Here is a 19,742-nt window from a genome sequence, read left to right as displayed (position 1 = left end):
ACTCAACCAACTGAGCCATCCGGGCACCTCAGGAAAACTTAGTTTTTAGCTTTTGAGCAGGTCTAGTAATATTTGAATTTGTATTACTATATGGATATATTTCTTTTATATTTATATTTGCTAGTAAGTTATTAAAAACAGAAATGAAAATTTTTACATAAAGATTTCCAAGGTCCCGGAGACATTTATGAATTAAGGCCTAAGTCAAAGTACTTGACAAGCAGGTTTTTGGAGGCAAGTTTATTATAAGCTTGCAGATGCTTTAGCCCTAAAACAGTGAGAGTAGGGTATATATTCTGGTTTCAGAGATAACCCGAGGATTTGAAACTCCTCCCATATTCCTCACCATATATATCAATATATGTAGTAGCTAATCAGAGCTTCATATCAGGCTCCCAAGAAATCAGTCTTTTGAAGGCTCATGATTTAAGCCAGAAAACGGATCTGCTGCTAGGAATTGAGACAAGTGTCAGGAAGGTTTGTTGGACTCTAAACCCAGAGAAGGAAAAGGCATGTCTTGTCTAACTGTGGTCAGTTACAGGGCGCTTAGGTATTTCATGGTCACTCCTAGTAGTGATTAGACAAAGAGACACACAAAGAGAGTGTGGAAGTGACATGGATGGGAGGGTAGAAGTTTAGTTTCACCATCTAGTCCTGTGAGAGACCCAGGACACTGACACTACACTACTTTTGGAGAGAAGACAACTGATGTGTGACATGCAATAAAGTGCTCCCAGCAAAGCTCCATGAACCTGTGTATGGGGCAGGTGCTTGCAGCACAGGGGTGCAGTGGAGGGGTGGAGGTAATGAGGATCCCATCGCAGAACCTTTTTTGAAAAATGAAAGTTTTCCCACTTGGTTGAGCCTTACTGATCTTAAAGACCACTTAAAATTTGCATTAGCAGATGTTTGGAAGTTTTCTGGTGTGTCTGGAACCATGACGAACAAGGAGACATGTACTAACTAACACACATATACATGCACAAATACAATGTGCACAGAGCCTCATCTTGGGCAATATTGGGGTTCCTGAAGAGACTTTATGTTGACTTTGTCCTTCAAATTCTACAACTCAGAATCACAAAGAGATCAGAGTCTGTCAGTTGCAGCACTGGACATTGAGAAGTGAACTTGAGGCCCAAATGGGCTTCCCCTCCATTCTCTGTCTGGTCTCTCCTCCACCTCCCATTGAACCCGCAACCCAGACACAAGGATACTCTCTCTCACTGGCTGACTGCATGGAGGAGGGGGGCTAGTTTACAGTTAATGTGAAAACAGGCCAGAGAGTGGGAGAGATGGAGAAAGATGGATGGAGACTTGGGACTTGGCAGTAGGCCTACGTGCTCTGTCCCAACCAGCCTAAGCAGATAAATGACCCCTCCTTATGAGGAAGAGGAGTAAGGGGGTGGGGAGAAGGGCAATGACTTTCCCCCCTGTTCTTCCAAAAGGGAAGACTTTTTCTGTTTTAAGAGCCTATAGGCAGGTGTAGGGGAGGAAAATTTTTCCTAAACCCTATTAGGGTCCCTGCCTGCATCTGAAAATAAAACTGACAAAGACAGATCAACAGGAGAAAAACATTCAAATGTTAGTGTATATTTAAACATCCATGGGAGCCCTCACAAGAAAATGAAGATCTGGAGAAGTGACCAGAGCAGGAAGCTTTAATATCCGTTAGACAAAAACCACATATTTGTGCAGAATTGACAAGACAAAGGGATTGGGCTGGGGGTAGTAAATGGTGAAGAAGTAACCAGGAAGGTAAGGGTTAATTTAACCAAGTTTGTACAGATTTCTTGGCCCCAAATTCCCATCTCTGGTGATAAGAATGTCTTCCCTTCTCCTTGTACAGGCCACATACGTTTCCCAGAGGAATTTTATGACTTATTTCAGGGAAGAAGGGCAGCAGATGGTGGGAGAGGTCAGAGCGAAATTCTTGCTTCTGACATTTAAAAAAAAGATGCCTTCAACTTAAGGTATTTAATATGCCAAGGTGCTACACATTTTGGAGTAGCAGGTCCTGAACCCGAGCGCAGGAACTTAAGGAGAGAGACTGGGTCTCAGAGCCAGCAGATGGCTGTATGATGTGCCTTCAAGCCTACCTATGTCTTGTACATAGCCAATATGTTTGAATCAGCTCTGTTGACTGGTAAAGGATATTCACGTCTTTCCCCACAAAGGCAATTTCTTTTTTTAAGTTTATTTTATTTATTTTGAGAGAGAAAGGGAGAGTGAGCACGCACATGGGCACAAGGGGAAGAGGGATGGGGAGAGAGAGAATCTCAAGCAAGCTGTGTGCTCTCAGCACTGAGCTCAACATGGGGCTCTATCTCATGAACTGTGAGATCATGACATGAGCCAAAATCAAGAGTTGGACGCTTAACCAACTGAGCCACCCAGGAGCTCCCAAAGGCAAATATTAATAAGAGAAAGCTGAATATTTTATTTTATTTTTAATTTTTTAAAAGTTTATTTGTTTAGATCAAACAAGCACGAGTAGGGGAGGGGTAGAGAGAGAGGGAGACAGAGGATCCCAAGCAGGTTTTACACTGCCACCACGGAGCCTGATATGGGGCTTGATCCCTTGAACTTTGAAATCATGACCTGAGCCATAATCAAGAGTTAGATGTTTAACCAACTGAGTCACCCAGGTGCCCCAAGAGCTGAATATTTTAAAAATGATAAAGGCTAAGCCAGAATCAGACTTTGAAATGTTTTGCTCTTTTACTTCCAGCTCAAATCAATGAAACCCTAGACAGTTAAAAAACAAGGGTGCCCTCCCACCTTTTTATTTAAAAAAAAATTTTTTTAATGTTTATTCATTCTTGAGAGACAGAGAGACAGAGCATGAGTTGGGGAGCGGCAGAGAGAAAGAGGGAGACACAGAATCTGAAACAGGCTCTAGGCTCTGATCTGTCAGCATAGAGCCCAGTGCGGGGCTTGAACTCATGAACCGTGAGATCATGGCCTGAGCCCAAGTCTGATGCTTAACTGACTGAGCCACCCAGACACCCCAGCATCTTTTTACTTTTGAGTTGATGTTGCCCACCACCACCAAGAAATAGATAGAGCACCTTTATTTTTACATTTTAATCTAGTAAAGAAAATGTAATCAGATAGTAATTGTTTGCTTTATACTACTAGATTTAGAAGGTCAACTCCCCCCAAATGTAGTGTAAAACCATTAATTAAATGTAAAAAAAAGAGATTTCTGTTGGCTTATGTTATCCTATTCAAGCCTTTTCTACCCCCTTTAAATATTAATGACTTTTGTTAATAATGGGATGGTTATAAAATAATATGTGTTAGCATTTAGGACAGGAAAAATTATTGCGAACAGCAATGGTAAATAAATTAATCTTAAATATCAACTCTAGTTAGCTGTTAGCAGTTTACTCAAATGGTGCCTTGAGAAGGATTCTGAGGCTGCATATGGGATTGATAAATTGTGCCTGCCAAAGCCAGGAAGGGGCGGTATTAATACCATGTTATTATTGTCATCTCTGTTTTGGGAGAACCCCATGAAACAATTGTATCAGCCATTTCCTGACATTGAATTCCATATCAGTTCCCTCATTTGTAAAATGACAATTAGATTGGATAAGTGGTTTTCAAACTGTGGGATAAAAGTTTCACTGTGATGGGGGTGCATTGTGGAAGCCCAGGGAATTATTACTGGCCTCCTATCCCTCTTTTAGCCAGAGCTCATCCATTTTTTATGTTTTCATGTTTTACGTATTGGCTTCCATATCAACATTTGCTTGAACAAGTGTTCTTCATGTAAAGAGGTTAGAAAACTGGTGGATCGCTAATATTTCATCATTTTTTTCTATGATTTATTTTCTCCATGTCCTTCACCACCACCCTGGCCCCCAACCCCAGTAGAACTGGGTAAGCCAGAAAAAAAAACTTCTCAGAAATATAGCATATAAGTTGGGTCTTGAAGGATGAGTAGGAGTTCACCATGAGGGGTGCATAGATGTGAATGTGTGGTTATTCCAGGATAATAATATTTCTTTTTTAATTTTAATTCTATTTTATTATATTTGCTTTTTGAGAGATAGAGAGAAAGGGTGAGACAGAAAGAGAGAAAGGGAGAGAGGGAGGGAGAGAGAGAGAGAGGCAGAGGACAGAGAGAGAATCTTAAGCAGGCTCCATGCTTAGCATGGAGCCTGATGTGGGGCTCAATCTCACGACCCTGGGATTGTGACCCGAGCCAAAATCAAGAGTCAGACGCTTAACCGACTAAGTTAGGTGCCCCAGGATAGTAATATTTCTAAATGATCCATAAATCAAGGACCAAAGAGCAAAGATTAAAATTCAGAGAGAGCTGTGAGTAGCTGCCAGGGTGGCCCTCAACGGATGGCCACAGTATGGGGCATTTGGGAAAGCCCAGAGTCATTATCAGACAATGACTCGGGCTGTTCTAAGACCAGATGTATAAAAAACACAAATTTATTAAAGTACAGAGGAGATGATTAATTGTCAAGTCCTGGATTATTCAAAACTCCTTCCCCAAATTCATGAGCCAAACTGGTAATCAGAAGACTATTCGGTGAGCCTGAGATAGCTGCTTTTGATGGAAAATTCATCCTGGCCACCGGAAGATCTGCTGAGCCTCCCTGGACTACACGACAGTCCACCTCTCTCACCTGCCCTTTCTGTGCTGGTTAAACCCTCACTGATTATTGCCCTGGACACTCCTGACACATGGAGACTATCCAGTTAGCATCACGATTGCTTTTGAAGGTTTCTGAGCCCCTGCAGTGAGATGGCCAGTTTGGTGGGACTGCTGACAACAGGTGCTGACTTTCCCACCCCTCACTCCAACAAGGGGGGCTTGATCTCTTCATTCAGGAAGCACCTTATTGCTTCTCTGTATATGGCTCTCAGTCTTTCATGTTGCCCTCTTCCCCCCCCCCTTTTGTGAAAAATCAAAAGTTGGCTCTGATCAGCTGACATGTTCACTTTCCTCTTTTAGGAGCCTGCGTGCCTCAGTCCCACCTTCTGTGCTGGCAGAACAGAGATTGCATCTGACAGTGGCTGGAGGGTATCGCTGCCCTGCTTGTTCTTGGAATGGCTGAACACTCTTCTCTCTCTCTGGAATAGAACAACGGCTCTAATTTGAGTGGTTAAGCCCATTTAAAGTCAGAGATGCAAACTCTCGCCTTATAAATTTTGATGGGGCCCCCTTTTCAGGGAGCTGTGTGCACCATATGTTCCAAGGTATAATTACACAATTGTGGAGTTTGGGGTGAAAGCAATAACTATAATTTGAAGGAGAATAAGGCAGAGTTTCAGTTTTGGCAAAGGGGCTTCCCTGATTGAAGATGGCAAATGTGGCTGGGCGCGTCTAAGGGGGCTGCTTCCACCAGGAATCATGCTCAACCCCCAATTACCGCGGGATGTGAGTGCAGACATTTGCTGAATCTTGATTTAATTTATTACTCTTGCTATTCCAGGGACTGTGCTGATGCCGTGGATACACAGACACACATTGGCTCCTTTTCTGTTTGCAGCCTCTAACACTGCCAGGCTGCCCCTGGCCAGTCTGGGGTTGAAGGCCAACAGGTTGCTAAAGGGTGGGAAAATTCTTACTGACTGTAGTGGGCACATCAATGGCACCCCAAAGACATCCCCATACGAATCCCTGGAGCCTGTGAGTATGTTATAGCTGGAATCGAGGTTGTTAATCATCTGAGCTTGAAATGGGGGAGATTATTCTGAATTATTTAGGTGGGCTCAATGTAACCACAAGGGTCTTTCTAAGAAGAAAAGAAAGGTAGAAGAGAGACTCCAAGTGATATGACGTGAGGAAAACTGGCCATTGCTGCCTTGGAGGGTAGAAGGGAGTCATGAGCCTGGGAATGTGGGTGGTCTCTAGAAGCTGGAATAGAGCAAAAAACTCTAGACTCTTTCCTAGAGCTTCTAGAAAGGAACACAGGCCTGCTGGCGCCCTGACTTTAGCCCATTGAGACCAATTTGAGACTTCTGAATTTATAAACTGTGAAACAATAAATTTGTGTTGTTAGAAGTCACCAAGTTTGTGATGATTTTCTTTAACAGCAATAGGGAACTAATACACTGATGCACTTAACTAATTCTGTGTGAGTTGGCTTCTGCCTTCCTTGGGCTTGGCAGTCAACAGCTGATTCTTCTTATGGGGTTGCTTTCCTGTACTTTCTTCCCCCAGAGAATTCCTCCTCCTTTCCACAGACCCCCCGCCCTACCCCTCAACGCATACCTTGACTAGCGGTTCCTGACCTGTTTTTCCCTTGATACGGTGAATGCTTGTTCTAGTTGGTTATTTGGGGCTCCTTCCTCGGATCTTAGCATTTCAAATGTCGTTTCATGAGATCTTCATTGTTAGTCACCCTTTTGAGCCCTCTTGCTAGTTCTTTTTTTTTTTTTTTAACGTTTATTCATTTTTAGAGACAGAGTGTGAGCGGGGGAGGGGCAGAGAGCGAGGGAAACAGAATTCGAAGGAGGCTCCAGACCCTGAGCTGTCAGCACAGGGCCTGATGCGGAGCTCACGCTCATGAATTGCTAGATCATGACCTGAGCCGAAATCAGATGCTTAGCCAACTGAGCCACCCAGGCACCCCAAGGTAGTTCTTTTTCATGTGGCTGGGATATGGTGAACAGGAAACCCTCATGTCTTTTTCCTAACAACCTTTCTGGATGCCTGCCATTCGAATGCTGCCCTTCCCCTCCACCACCCGAAAAGGGCAGTCTGTTCTTTGTATTTCTCCGGAGTGAATCAGACACCATCGTCCTGTGTCCCCCATGGAGGGGCCACTTATCAAGCTCTCCAAGTGGTGCTCATGAAGTCCGTTTCCCCCGCTTGAAGTGAGGGGCGACTTACCCCTGGGACAGTAGACCAGACCACACCCACAACTCTCGGAAAAGAGACCCTCTTTCCCTATCAGTTCTGCTCGTGATCCTTTTATATCAGCGGTGTGGGGGAGGGCCTAGGTGTTGCAAAGTGTTCCTTTACACCTGCTTGGGAAGTCCTGCTTGGTGGTCGCAAAGTTTGCTTTGGAATGTGAGGGCGGTTGGCATGTGAATGTTCTAACATATAACACTAACACCTTCCCCCCAAAATACTGGTAATATTTATGGGCTGCTTCATATGGCCTAGGCGCTGTGGTAAGAGCAGTGTTGCGAATTACCTCATTGACTCCTCAGTACAACCTTACATGCAAGTACTAATATGCTTTTGTCACAGTTAGGGAAAAGGAAGCCCGGAGAGTTTATTCATTTATTTTTTTTCAAAGCCACGCAGCCAGTAAGTGATAGAGCCAGACCAGCATGCTGAGAAATCACACGCAAGCTGCTCCCTTCCTAAAGATGCCCCGTCCTTCCCCGACACGTCCCAGCCCTCTCTGTTCCTCACGACCTCATTCAAGTACCTCCTCCTTAGAAATTTCCCTGATGGCTGCAACCTTTGCTACGTTTCGTCTTCTGCCTCTCTTCCGAACTTCAATCACTGAGTGTGGCATGGACAGCTTGCCAATCGCTTTATGTGTATTAGTTTGACCTCCCGAGTCAGAATGAAAATGCCCATAAAAATGCAGACACCGCCCCAAGAACAAGTGACAGCTTGCAGCTCCGGTGCTTCCCAAATCCAAGCAGGACCAAAGAGGTATTTCTTGCTGCCGGAAGCCTGGGAACCAACGAGATGTGGCTCCGATGGGACCGCACACACCCGGTTGCATTGCCAGCGAGAGCACTTCTCTGGGCCTCTAAAACCTCTGTCTTCCGGTTAGCGTGACTTTATAATTTTCCCCAAGAAAAGCTGGTAGTTTTCTTGGAAGAGAGAAACGGTTTGCCTCAAAGAGGCATTCAACTCTCCAAATTTGCCGAGACGGAAAACTGCCTGGATATTTAAAGTCAAGTCCTCCTGCCCCCACCTTCTGCTCAGGCCAAGGGCCTCCTGTGACGGTAGTGTGAATCGAAACACCACGGGAGATGGCATCTAAGCTTCACAGCGCCTCCTAGCAGGTCTGGGAAATACAAGCCCCTCGCCTGGCACGGGGGTGTTCCCTGCAAAGTGGCCTGGTGTCTGGAGAGTTGACTCCTTGCAAGAATCTTTCAGATCTCTCCTTTTCTACAAGCTTCCTGCTTCTCTTCCCACGTTTCCCCTCCCAGCAGGGAAACAAAGCCATCAGAGGGCACCTGCTTCCCATATAAACCCCCGGCTCCCATTGCTGGAGTACTGTTCTTGTTACGACAGAGGAAATCCCTCCTCTCGCCGTCAGCCAGTCCCCCCGCTCCTACTGTCTTGCCAGCTGGATTCCAGGGCCTTCTCTGGAACTTCCTGTAACCTGCTCATGGCGTTCCTCTTATCCACGCCCCCCACCCCAACGCTCGAACTAAACAGGCCTCATCACTTCTTGCTCTTCTTACGATAAAGGCAGAAGACCGTCACGTGGCCAATGAGGTCCTGTGTGGTTGGTTTGCCTCCCAGACTCATTTTATGCCAAGACCCTCCTCGCGGTCTGGGCTGTTGCTGATTTGGCCTTCTCTCAGTTCCTTGGACACACACTGGTCTTTCCCTTGACAGCGCTTCTGTCCTCTCAGCCCGGAAAGTTCTCTCCCCACTCCACTCCCTCCCGCTTAGTTAATTCTTACTTCCTTCAGATCTCAGGGCCACTGTTGCTTCCTCTGAACTTCCCTGCCTGGGTAAGGTCCTCCAACTGTCTGTTCCTATAACAGTGTGGCTGCGTAGCATTTGTTTGAGTCAGAGGTTACATTTTTTTGGTGCTTCTTTTATTCATATCTCCTTTCTCCAAAACACTTTGGACTTCTCCAAGGCAAAGATTGTACCTGTGCCTAGTGTTGGTACATTAACAGTGTTCTATTAATTATTCTGACTTATATTTATTAAGTCCCTCTTCTATGTTCTATCAATTATAACTTCCATGGGAAAAGCCATAAAAGATGGGGAAGATCCAGGTTTTTGAAATCTGTAGAAGGATCTACAATTTGGAGGGTCATCTTAGGGAAAAATAATAACAGATCATGGATATAAATTGCCCGTAGCCCCTGGAGAGAGGCCCCTGCTACTTGGGGTCCCTGAAGCGTAAGCTTCATTAGCTTTATGATGAATAGGCTTCTGCACAGAGTATGGCGTTTGTTCAAAAGTGACTCCTGGCCTGGGTTTGGCTGCTGCGAGAGGAGAAGCTGGGGGACGGACGTCTGCAAGGAGCAGAGCGATGTGATCCCCGGGCACCAGCTCACTGGGGATCATGGGTCAACTCCTTTTGTGACTGGCGGTATCCCAAGCGGGCCCCTGGGCACGCTGACCTCCCCTCTGAGTGAATGGGCAGCAGGAAGCAAGATGCCAAAGCCCTTCTCTTTTTTTTTTTTTTTTTAATTTTTTTTTCAACGTTTTTTATTTATTTTTGGGACAGAGAGAGACAGAGCATGAACGGGGGAGGGGCAGAGAGAGAGGGAGACACAGCATCGGAAACAGGCTCCAGGCTCCGAGCCATCAGCCCAGAGCCTGACGCGGGGCTCCAACTCACGGACCGTGAGATCGTGACCTGGCTGAAGTCGGACGCTTAACCGACTGCGCCACCCAGGCGCCCCAAAGCCCTTCTCTTTTAAGAGCAGCAGCACTACTTGCTGGTGGAAGCCAGAAATTCAGAGCATGTGGTAGCCAGGGGCCCCGTTGCCAGGCTATTTCTTCTGGACTCCATGACATGGATTTTCTTAATAAGCCCAAGGAATAATTCCCCGTCGAGTGAAGACACCAGTTTTGTTAACTGCTTAGCGCTGTCTTAGGCAGCACCCCCCACACTCCCTGTTTCTTACACTGAATGTCCCCCTCTCTGCTTCCGATGCCTCGGAGAATACTTCCTCGCCTTCCTCCTGATACCCCAGAGCCAGCCTTGACCCTGTCACACACCTGAAAGGGGAGTTCAGAAACAGTCAACCTGGTTCCCAAAGGAAAGGGCTTGGGACCAAATGAACTGTGTCTGCCTCCCAGTTCGTCAATTTCTTGTTACTTAACCTCTGAAATCCCGCATTCTTCATCTGCATCACCGGACCAGAGTAACTCCCTGTAGGTTTATTTTTGATTTGCCAAAAGCTATAATTTAAGTTGTAAACATTTTTTTTTTTCTTTTTGGAGCAGACCACTATTTTGTCTTCCATGATTTCTCAGGAGCCACAAACGAATGAAAAGTTGTATGGCTTTCTTAGACAATTGTCTCTTCCTTTCCTTTCCTTTCCCCAATTTGTATGGAAATAAACAGAAAGGAGACATGGAGCACAGAGGGAAGGAGGGAGGGACACGCACACTTTCAAACAGCTAGTTCTTGCATCATACTGGAAGAACTGGGGATTCCCATGGACGATAAAATGCATCTATGCGGCTCTGCCAGTCTCTCTCCAATGAGCAGGCAAGTAGGCAGGTGTGTTTTTCATGAAGTCAGAGGTGGAAACAACATAGGAGCTGCTCCAAGCTGCAGTGGGTGGCTCAGTGTTCAAAATTCTCTTATATGGATCTAATCTGAAAATGAAGGAATAGCCAGCACTGGAGATCATGGGTGCCGGGGCCACGCCCTTGTCCAGGTGACGGGCTTTTTGCTCTGCAGTGTTCACAGGCTCTTTCCTGCCCACTCTTTTGTACCTTTGGGGTCACCGACAGGACAGATGTTAATTGCTTTTTAATTATAATTGCAGATAAGGTTTCCTTTGGATATTGTAGTGAGTTGAATGGTGACCTCCCCACCACCATCTCCCCTAAAAGGTAGTTTAATCCCCGGAACTTGTGAATGTGAACTGATTTGGACAGAGGGTCTTTGCAGACACAATTAAATTGAGGACCTCAAGAGGAGATCATTTTGGATTATATGGGTTGGCCCCAAATCCAATCACAAGTGTTTTTAAGAGATGCCCAGGGAGGATGTCAGGTGAAGAGGGAGGTGGATGTTAGTGGGGATGTAGCTATAGGCAAGGAAAGACTGGACTCACAGAAGCTGGGGAGGCAGGAAGGATTCTCCCCTAGCCCCTTCAGAGGGAGCAGGGCCCTGCCCGCACTTTGATTTCAGACTTCTGGCCTCCAGAACTTTGAGAGAATGAATTTCTGTTGTTTTAAGCTAGCAAGTCCGTAGTAATTTGGTATCGTAGCCGTAGGAGACTAATAAAGGTACATCTCGAGCTCCAACTTACACTTTATATTTCCAGATTTTTCAGCCTTATTTTTACCAGCTTATGGTGAGTGTGCGTTAACAAATACAGATAATACCAAAAATATCTGTTTTTATCATTTCATTTGTATCAATCTCTGTTCACAAAGGTTATTTTCTCAATACTGCCTGAACCCAAGGGAGAGCCATTACAAAGAGTGCCCTGAAGCAAGCAGATGTTCCCAGGAATTGAGGGTTGTGTTGCCCAAATTTCTATATACCATTCAATACACGCGGAAACATGCTGATACATGGTAGTGATTCCTATTTGGTAACTATCTCATAAATCGAATTCTTTTCTGTGTAATATATCCAGCAATTACTTACGCAAGTAGGAGTCTATGCTTTATCTGGCGCGTATTTGAAAGGTTTTGGCTTAGCTGGACCAGAGAATATAGCTTTTATGATGTTGAGATCAGAAAACATAAGCTGCTTTTTCAAGGGGATGTGTCTATCAAAGTCAGGGCATGAGACAGCACATAAGACCCTTCCTTTGCCTGTCAAAAGCTGCAGAGAAAGAATGGTGATAAATCATTGTAATAACAGTGGCAGTGGACTGTCAGCTCGGGGAGGGAATCCAGATGAATATCCCTTTCCAAGCCATCAGTTTTAAGCAAATGAGAGGCCTAAAGCACAGAGTAAAAATAACTGTTGTAAACCGAGAGAATGACTCTAGATACAGAAGATATTAACTGACGGGATTTCCTTTTTTTGTACTTTCTCTTCAAGGATGTCCGGACACTGTACAACCTCTTTAAATCAAGGGTTTTAACATTTGCAATTTCTTTTTAGCTCTGACAAGGGCCATGCTTGAAGTTTCTTACTTACCTTTGTCTCCCCAGTGCCTGGTACATGGTAATAACAATGGTGATGACAGTGATCGCAAACACTTGTTGAGTGTTTATTTTTTGTCTGGCCCTATTCTAGGTGCATTGCATATAATTTGTCTTCGCAACAACCCCAGGAGGCAGGTGCTACCACTATGTCCATTTGCACATGAGAAAACTGGGGTGCAGAGAGGTCAAGGAGCTTGCCCAAGCCTCACAGTTGGTTATGAGCAGAGGTGCATGTGACCCCGGGTGGTCATATTCCAGAGCCCCTGACCTTTGCAGCTCCAGAACGATCAGCAAAAGCTTCGTGAATAACAACAATAAATTCACTCTTAACTTAGCACTCACTGTGTCTGCCACTGTTCTAAGTCTTTTGCACGCATTAACTCCTTTGCTATCGGTATGTACTTACTCATAAATAATTTTCCCAGCTTTATTGCCCCTTACTTGACATATGACTTTGTGTAAGTTCAAGATGTACAATGTGATGATTTGATACAAGTTACATTGCAAAATGATTACTGCAATAAGATGAGTTAACACATCTATCACTTGACGTAAGTACAATTTGTGTGTGTGTGTGTGTGTGTGTGTGTGTGTGTGTGTACATATGGGTGGTGAGAACATTTGAGATCTACTTTCTTAGCAACTTTTAGGCATATAATACAGCATTTTATTTATTTATTTATTTATTTATTTATTTATTTATTTATTTATTTATTTTTCAATATATGAAATTTATTGTCAAATTGGTTTCCATACAACACCCAGTGCTCATCCCAAAAGATGCCCTTTTCAATACCCATCACCCACCCTCATCTCCCTCCCACCCCCCATCAGCCCTCAGTTTGTTCTCATTTTTTAAGAGTCTCTTATGCTTTGGCTCTCTCCCACTCTAATCTCTCTCTTTTTTTTTTTCCTTCCCCTCCCCCATGGGTTCCTGTTAAGTTTCTCAGGATCCACATATGAGTGAAAACATATGGTATCTGTCTTTCTCTGCCTGACTTATTTCACTTAGCATAACATTCTCCAGTTCTATCCACGTTGCTGCAAATCGCCAGATTTCATTCTTTCTCATTGCCAAGTAGTATTCCATTGTGTACATAAACCACATCTTCTTTATCCATTCATCAGTTGATGGACATTTAGGCTCTTTCCATAATTTGGCTATTGTTGAGAGTGCTGCTATAAACATTGGGGTACAAGTGCCCCTCTGCATCAGTACTCCTGTATCCCTTGGGTAAATTCCTAGCAGTGCTACTGCTGGGTCATAGGGTAGATCTATTTTTAATTTTTTGAGGAACCTCCACACTGTTTTCTAGAGTGGCTGCACCAGTTTGCATTCCCACCAATGGTGCAAGAGGGTTCCTGTTTCTCCACATCCTCTCCAGCATCTATAGTCTTCGGATTTGTTCATTTTGACCACTCTGACTGGTGTGAGGTGATATCTGAGTGTGGTTTTGATTTGTGTAATACACTATTTTAAATACAATCATCATGCTGTATATTAAATCCTCAGAATTTATTCATCTTATAACTGAAAGTTTTATCCTTTGGCCACCCCTGACCCCTGGCAACCACCAATCTTCTCTTTGTTTCGAAGAGTTTGGCTTCTTTAGATTGCACATGTAAGTGAGGACATCCAGTATTTGTCTTTCTCTGACTTATTGTACTTAGCATAATTCCTCGGGGTCCATCTATGTTGTTGCAAATGGCAGGATTTCCTTCTGTCTTATGGCTAATATTCCATTGTGTGTGTATATATATATACATATATATATATATACACATATATACATATACATATACGTATATATATAGAGTATGTATAATAGTGATTTCATTTCCTTCCACCCAGAAGTGGAGTTGCTGGGTCGTATGGAATTTCTATTTTTAATTTTTTGAGGCACCTCCATACTGTTTTCTGTAGTGGCTGTACTAGTTTACATTCCCACCGGTAGTACACGAGGGCTCCCTTTCTGCCGTATCCAGGCCAGTGCTTGTTATTTCTTGTCTTTTTGAAGATAGCCACTCTAACAGGTGTGAGGTCAGAGCTCTTTGTGGTTTTGATTTGTCATAAGTAATCGAATCATCACTGATGTTTACTGAGTGAACATATAGGTACTTTAAAAAAAAATCTCTAATTTACTGGAGATAAGAAAACTGAGGCACTGAGCAGTTTAGGAAATTCTCCAAAGGTCATAGCTATTAAGGGGAAGGAGATCTGACTTACAATTGCTGGGTGATCTGGGGAGTCCCTGGGCTCTGGGACCCTGGCCCAGACAGATCTGAAGGAGTCACGGAAGGTTCTTGGTCTTGTTATAAGAATGAATTCAAGGTCAGATACGAGGCACAGGGGGCAAGCAACACAATCAGGAAAGCTTATTAAAGGGAAACGTATACTTGAGAGATGGGGGAGGCAAGGGAGGGAGAGAGTGAGAGTCAGAGAGGGTGGGGGGAGAGAGAATGAGATACATCCTGGCGGGGTGGATTTCTATCTCTCATCAGCTGTTGTTAACTAGGGGCAAAATATTCATTACCTGGAGCAGGAAGCAGGCTTTCTGCTTTTTCTTCCTAATTTGGTCACCGCTTTCCTGTCGTGGCGTCTGCCATCTTGGGCCTGTCTGGTTTGATCAGGCTTCTTGCAGAGAGCTGCCAGCACAGGTCTCTGACCTTCCAGTTAGCCAGCCATGACTTCCTCATTGTTGAGCTCCAGATATCCTGCTGGAACCTAAGTGCCTACTCTAACACTACTTACTGTCTGTGCTCCTAACCACTGAGCAACACCAAATCCTACATGAACAAATCATGAAATTCATCTTCATGGGTATGGGGTGGGGGTGGGGGAAGGCATTTGTTGAAAAGAATCATTGCCGCATCTTTACGGCAGTTTACAAGTAACCATTTGCTATAGTCAACTAATAAGCAACCAACTCAAGAACTTTTTTTATTCATTCATTGAAGCAGCTTTTTCAGAACCTAAAAGTGACTGCATAGCAGTGCCTTGCTACTCAAAGTGTCGCTCTCAGACCAGGAGCATTAGCATCACCTAGAAACTCATTTTAAAAATTCACATTGGTTAACATACAGCGTAGTCTTGGCTCCAGAAGTAAAACCCAGTGATTCATCCCTTACATATGACACTCTGTGATCATCCCAACAAGTGCCCTCCTTAATGCCCATCACCCATTTAGCCCACCCCCCACCCACCTCCCTCCAGCATCCCTCAGTTTTTTCTCTGTATTTAAGAGTTTCTTAAATATATATGTATATACACCACACCTTCTTTATCCCTTCATCAGTTGATGGACATTTGGGCTCTTTCCACAGTTTGGCTATTGTTGATAGTACTATAAGCTCCAGTGCTATAAACATTGGGGTACATGTGCTCTGTTGAATCAGCATTTTTGTATCATTTGGATAAATTCTTAGTATAGCGCAATGCTGTAGGGTAATTCTATTTTTAATTTCTTGAGGAACTTCCATACTGTTTTCCAGAGTGGCTGCACCAGTTTGCATTCCCACCAACCTGGGAACTTTTTTGAAAAGCAGACCCTCAGGCCCATCCAAGACTCATTGACCCAGAATTTGCATTTTAATAAGACCCCCAGTAGAGTCAGTGCAAATTGAAATCAGAGAAGGGCCCCTCTGGACCAAGGTTCTCAACTTTGGCTGCAAATCAGAATCACCTGGGGGACTGAGTGCTTTAATTGGCTTGGGGGGTGTGGCCTCAGCAAGGGGATTTTTAAAAGCCCCAGGTGATGCTAATGTGCAGTCAAGGTTAAGAACTTGGGGACTAGTGCAATGGCCCTTAATACTGGCTGCACATTAGGTTCATCTGAAATTTTAAAAATAAATCTCTGGGGTTGACGTTTTTAAAAAGCCCCTAGTAATTCCAACGGGCAGCCAAGGTTTAGAACAAGTATAGGAGACCAAACTTGAGTTTTTTGGCCTTGCAATTATTCATTTAACAGTTATTTATAGCACTTTTTAATAATACAGGCAGGGAGGTGGGTACGAAGGCTATGCACCAGTAACCAGACACAGTCCCTGAGCTCAGGGAGTGAGGTGGGCAAGTTACTTCTCTCGGAGTCTCAGTTCTCTCATCTGAGGGAGTGGTATAGTGATCGGGGGACTGTCTCTATCAATTTCTCACCTTTGGCATAAATTCCTGTCCACACACCTAGCTGACTTCAGGCTTCTAGAGAGGCCACCGCTGATTGGATGAGGGTGAACACCTGATCGAGAAGTGGCCAATCCACGAGCTGACCAAAAGCCTAACACTTGTGCTGTTAGCAAAGTAATGGTTTGTTTGCTGTGTTCTTGGACCAGAAAATACTGTTTCCTAGAACTAGAATTAGGACTGAGAAAATAAACAAAGTTTGTGAGAACTTGTTTGCTCCTCAGGGAGCTGACCTTTCTGAAAGAGCCTTTCCCAGGATGCCTTGCAGGAAGGTGTAGCACCTGTGAGTAGCCAGCCTGGAGCTACCTGGAGGACAGGATTTGGGCATGAATGGGTAAGGATGCACTGTGGCTTGCTGGTCTGTTTCTTGGGGTTTTCATAGACTCCCAGTAGCTATGTATTGGAAAGATGATTGGCCTTCACTCTAAAACAACATGCTGGTAAACATATATTGTCTACTCAGGGTCTCACATGGTATTGGGGATGTTTAATTCCCTTTGGCTTTGCCCAGAAAATGGGATTTTCCACTCATTCCGAGGAAACTGGTGCCAAGGAGGCATCTGCTCAAGTTCACCTGGTAAATCCAAGTCTGCCTGATATCACAGCTGTGCTGTTTCCATGATTTTTGATTTGTCCTTTGTTCTCATGCTTTCTACAGATGTTGCCCAGGAGGAGTTCCTCAGGACTTCTTTTTCTTGATAAGGTAACTTTTTGGAAAAGTAAGAATGTGTGCATCATCGTTATGACTTAAGAGATTCCTCTGGGGTATGTTTACCTATTACTCTGCAAATTTTTCTAGCAAAATGAATTACCTTAAAGTTACATGAAATTAGGATCAGTTTTTGCCCATGTAAAATTTTTTCTTAGTCTTCTCATTTTTTCCCCTCATAATGATATCATATGTAGGGATCGGAGCCCGCCTGTGTGATTTGAGGAATAGTAGAGGTTGATCACTTAATGGATTGCCATAATTCCTGGACAGTTTAATCAAGGCATTCTATATCTCTGTTAATGCTGATGTATTGCATTGAAGGTGCATCTGTGTCATAGTTAAATTAATTTATTGGGCAGGGTTACCAGCTAATCATTGAGAGAATGGATTACTAGACAGATGAGTTTCAATTAAATAGAGATATGCTATCCAAAATGGTAGCCATGGCCACATATGACAGTCAAGCACTTGAAATATGGATAATTTGAATTGAGATGTGCTATAGTTGTAAATCACACATTGGATCTTTATAACAACAACACACAAGAATGTGAAATATTTCATTAAATGTTTTTGTATTATAGATTACATGTTGAAATGACAAAGTTTTGGATATGCTAAGTTGAATAGAGATATTATTAAAAACTGATTTTACTTGTTTCTTTTTACTTCAATGTGGCTATTATAAAATTTCAAATTATGTGTGGTTCACATTTGGGCTTGCGTTATGTTTCTATTGGGCTATGCTATACTAAATATGGAGAGTGGCCAGCCCTTGAAGAACTGATGTTTATGAAGGGGATCATGGTATAACCCAGTAAGGGAGTAGGGAAGCAAAAAAAAAACTGTAACAAAGAAGTGTTAGAAATTTGTCCTTTTTCACATTTTGCTACGAGTACAACTTAGTTCAAGAGACAAAAGGTAACTTACCTCACCCAAGCTACCACTGTTGCAAATGCAACCTGGTAGTGGGATATATGCCTATGTATTTTCCCTCTATATCTGCAGTAATGGTAACTCAGCCACCAGCAGAATCTAGCTGACACCCAGTTGATGGTTGACCAGAAATCCCATACCTTTCTGCCGGCCGCCATGGTACCCTGGAGCTGAAAATGGGTGTTGAGAACACAGTCTCTCAGGAGGCTCTGAGAAGGGCTTGAGTGAAATGGGTTTGCTGTGATGTGACAGATGGGCTCTGAGCGGCTGAGTCAAGACCGGGAAGCTTAGGCCTACCTGATACTGGTACATCTGGATCTGCCCTTGAGGTCAGGCTTAGTGATGGCCTGGTCGTGATAGGCCTGCTTGGAATGGGTTTAAATATTGGCTCTGGGGTGCCTGGGTGGCTCAGCTGGTTAAGCGTCTGACTCTTGGTCTTGGCTCAGGTGGTGATCTCATGGTTTGCGGGATCAAGCTCCGCCTTGGACTCTGTGCTGACAGCATGGAGCCTGCTTGGGATTCTCTGTTTCCCTTTCTCTCTTCCCCTCCCCGACTTGTGTTCTCCCTCTCTCTCTTTCTCTCAAAATGAATAAATAAACATTAAAAAAATAAATATTGGTTCCAATTTCTTGCATGTTCCCTGTAGTCTTCAGAACTGCCTCTTAGGGTTGATCTGGATGGAGTCAGAAAACCCCACAGTGAATCTATATACACCCTAGTCTCTGCAGTTCGCGATATGCTTGGCTGATTTTCAACAGGGTGCCAGAAGCCTCATTATGCTCGGTTCTATCAGCAAGGTGCCATGTACTCTCACAAGTATGAAGCTAGATTATTAACATACAGATATTCTCTCCAAGGAGATAAAATGTACTGAAATTTGCTCCTGTAGTATAAAGATGAGCCAACTGTTGTTTGTACCAACCTATGACAAATTTTTAAAAAATTTTAGATGGGCTTCTCAGTCTCCAACTTTTTTGTTTCAGTTGGGTAAAGCAAGGACCATCTTACCAGCACAGTATAAATTTACTTGCTACTAGTTTCAGTTATCTATTGCTGTGTAACAAAGTATCCCCCAAAGCAGAGTGGCTTAAAACAATAGCCATTTCATTTCTTAGGATTCTGTGCACCAGGAATTTTGTGAGGTCATAGCAAGAACAGCTTGTCTCCATTCCTTGGTCAGTTGAGATGGGTCAAAAGGGGCTGGCCAGGATGTCTTGACTACAGCCATATGACTGGAGCCACAGTTCTTGCTTTCAGCTGGATTTAATGGTTTTCTTCAACACGGTCTCTCCACGTGACTAGCTCCGACTTCCTTACGGTATGGTGGTCTCAAAGCAGTTGAACTTATTACATAAGTGGCTGGCTTAACCCAAGCAAAAACGGAAGTTATCAGGCCTCTTGATGTTTATTCCCCTATAAAGAGAGAAATGACCCTTGACATTCAGGAGCTGACCGGGCACTATCAGCTAAACCTAGGTGTTGCTAGGAGCTGTCCTGCACCACCTGGTGGACTGTGCTTTTTTTTTTTCCGCCATTAAATATAAACATTTTCACTGAAGACTGAGATCAATCAGAGTCATTCTGTACCCAAGATGGAGCAAGACAAAGAAAAAAGTCCACTCCGTAGTCATGTCCAAAGGCAGACAAAAACAAGAACACTGTGGCTTATATGAGCAACTGCTGCTTCTTTACTAATTACAACATAAACTTTATTCCATTCTTTCTGCCTTCTAGATAAAAATGATGAAGATACCCAGTCATATAATTACTCCTGCTTCCTGACAGCATCCATTCCAGGGCGAAGCCCCACTTCCTGGAACTCTGTTTAAAATCACCTACCACAGACCCAGTCTCTACAATAAGGCCATTCTAACACCCTCTTGTTG

General features: G+C 43.9%; 1 protein-coding gene and 1 long non-coding RNA gene across 3 annotated transcripts in view; both read left to right on the top strand.

Moving 5' to 3' along the window:
- Positions 1-6,035, top strand: part of GALC (galactosylceramidase) — a 147,916-nt gene extending 141,881 nt beyond the window's left edge. The window contains exon 17 of one of the 2 annotated variants that reach the window (XM_023255914.2): positions 4,979-6,035. In XM_023255914.2, coding sequence (XP_023111682.1) covers positions 4,979-5,125 — 147 coding nt within the window. In that variant the 3' untranslated portion in view covers positions 5,126-6,035. The remainder of the gene's footprint in view (positions 1-4,978) is intronic. The other variant, XR_006599893.1, reaches the window with a different exon arrangement.
- Positions 6,036-15,485: 9,450 nt separating this feature from the next.
- On the top strand, positions 15,486-18,357 carry LOC109500967. Its single transcript, XR_002158886.3, has 3 exons — positions 15,486-16,542; positions 16,867-16,911; positions 17,929-18,357. It is a non-coding gene; the product is annotated as an uncharacterized LOC109500967 (long non-coding RNA).
- The last annotated feature ends 1,385 nt before the right edge of the window (positions 18,358-19,742 follow it).

The sequence above is a fragment of the Felis catus genome, chromosome B3 (genome assembly GCF_018350175.1).
Source record: "Felis catus isolate Fca126 chromosome B3, F.catus_Fca126_mat1.0, whole genome shotgun sequence".
Classification (NCBI taxonomy): Eukaryota; Metazoa; Chordata; class Mammalia; order Carnivora; family Felidae; genus Felis; species Felis catus.
Note: the sequence above shows the minus strand (reverse complement) of the source record. Positions and strands in the feature narration are given on the sequence as shown.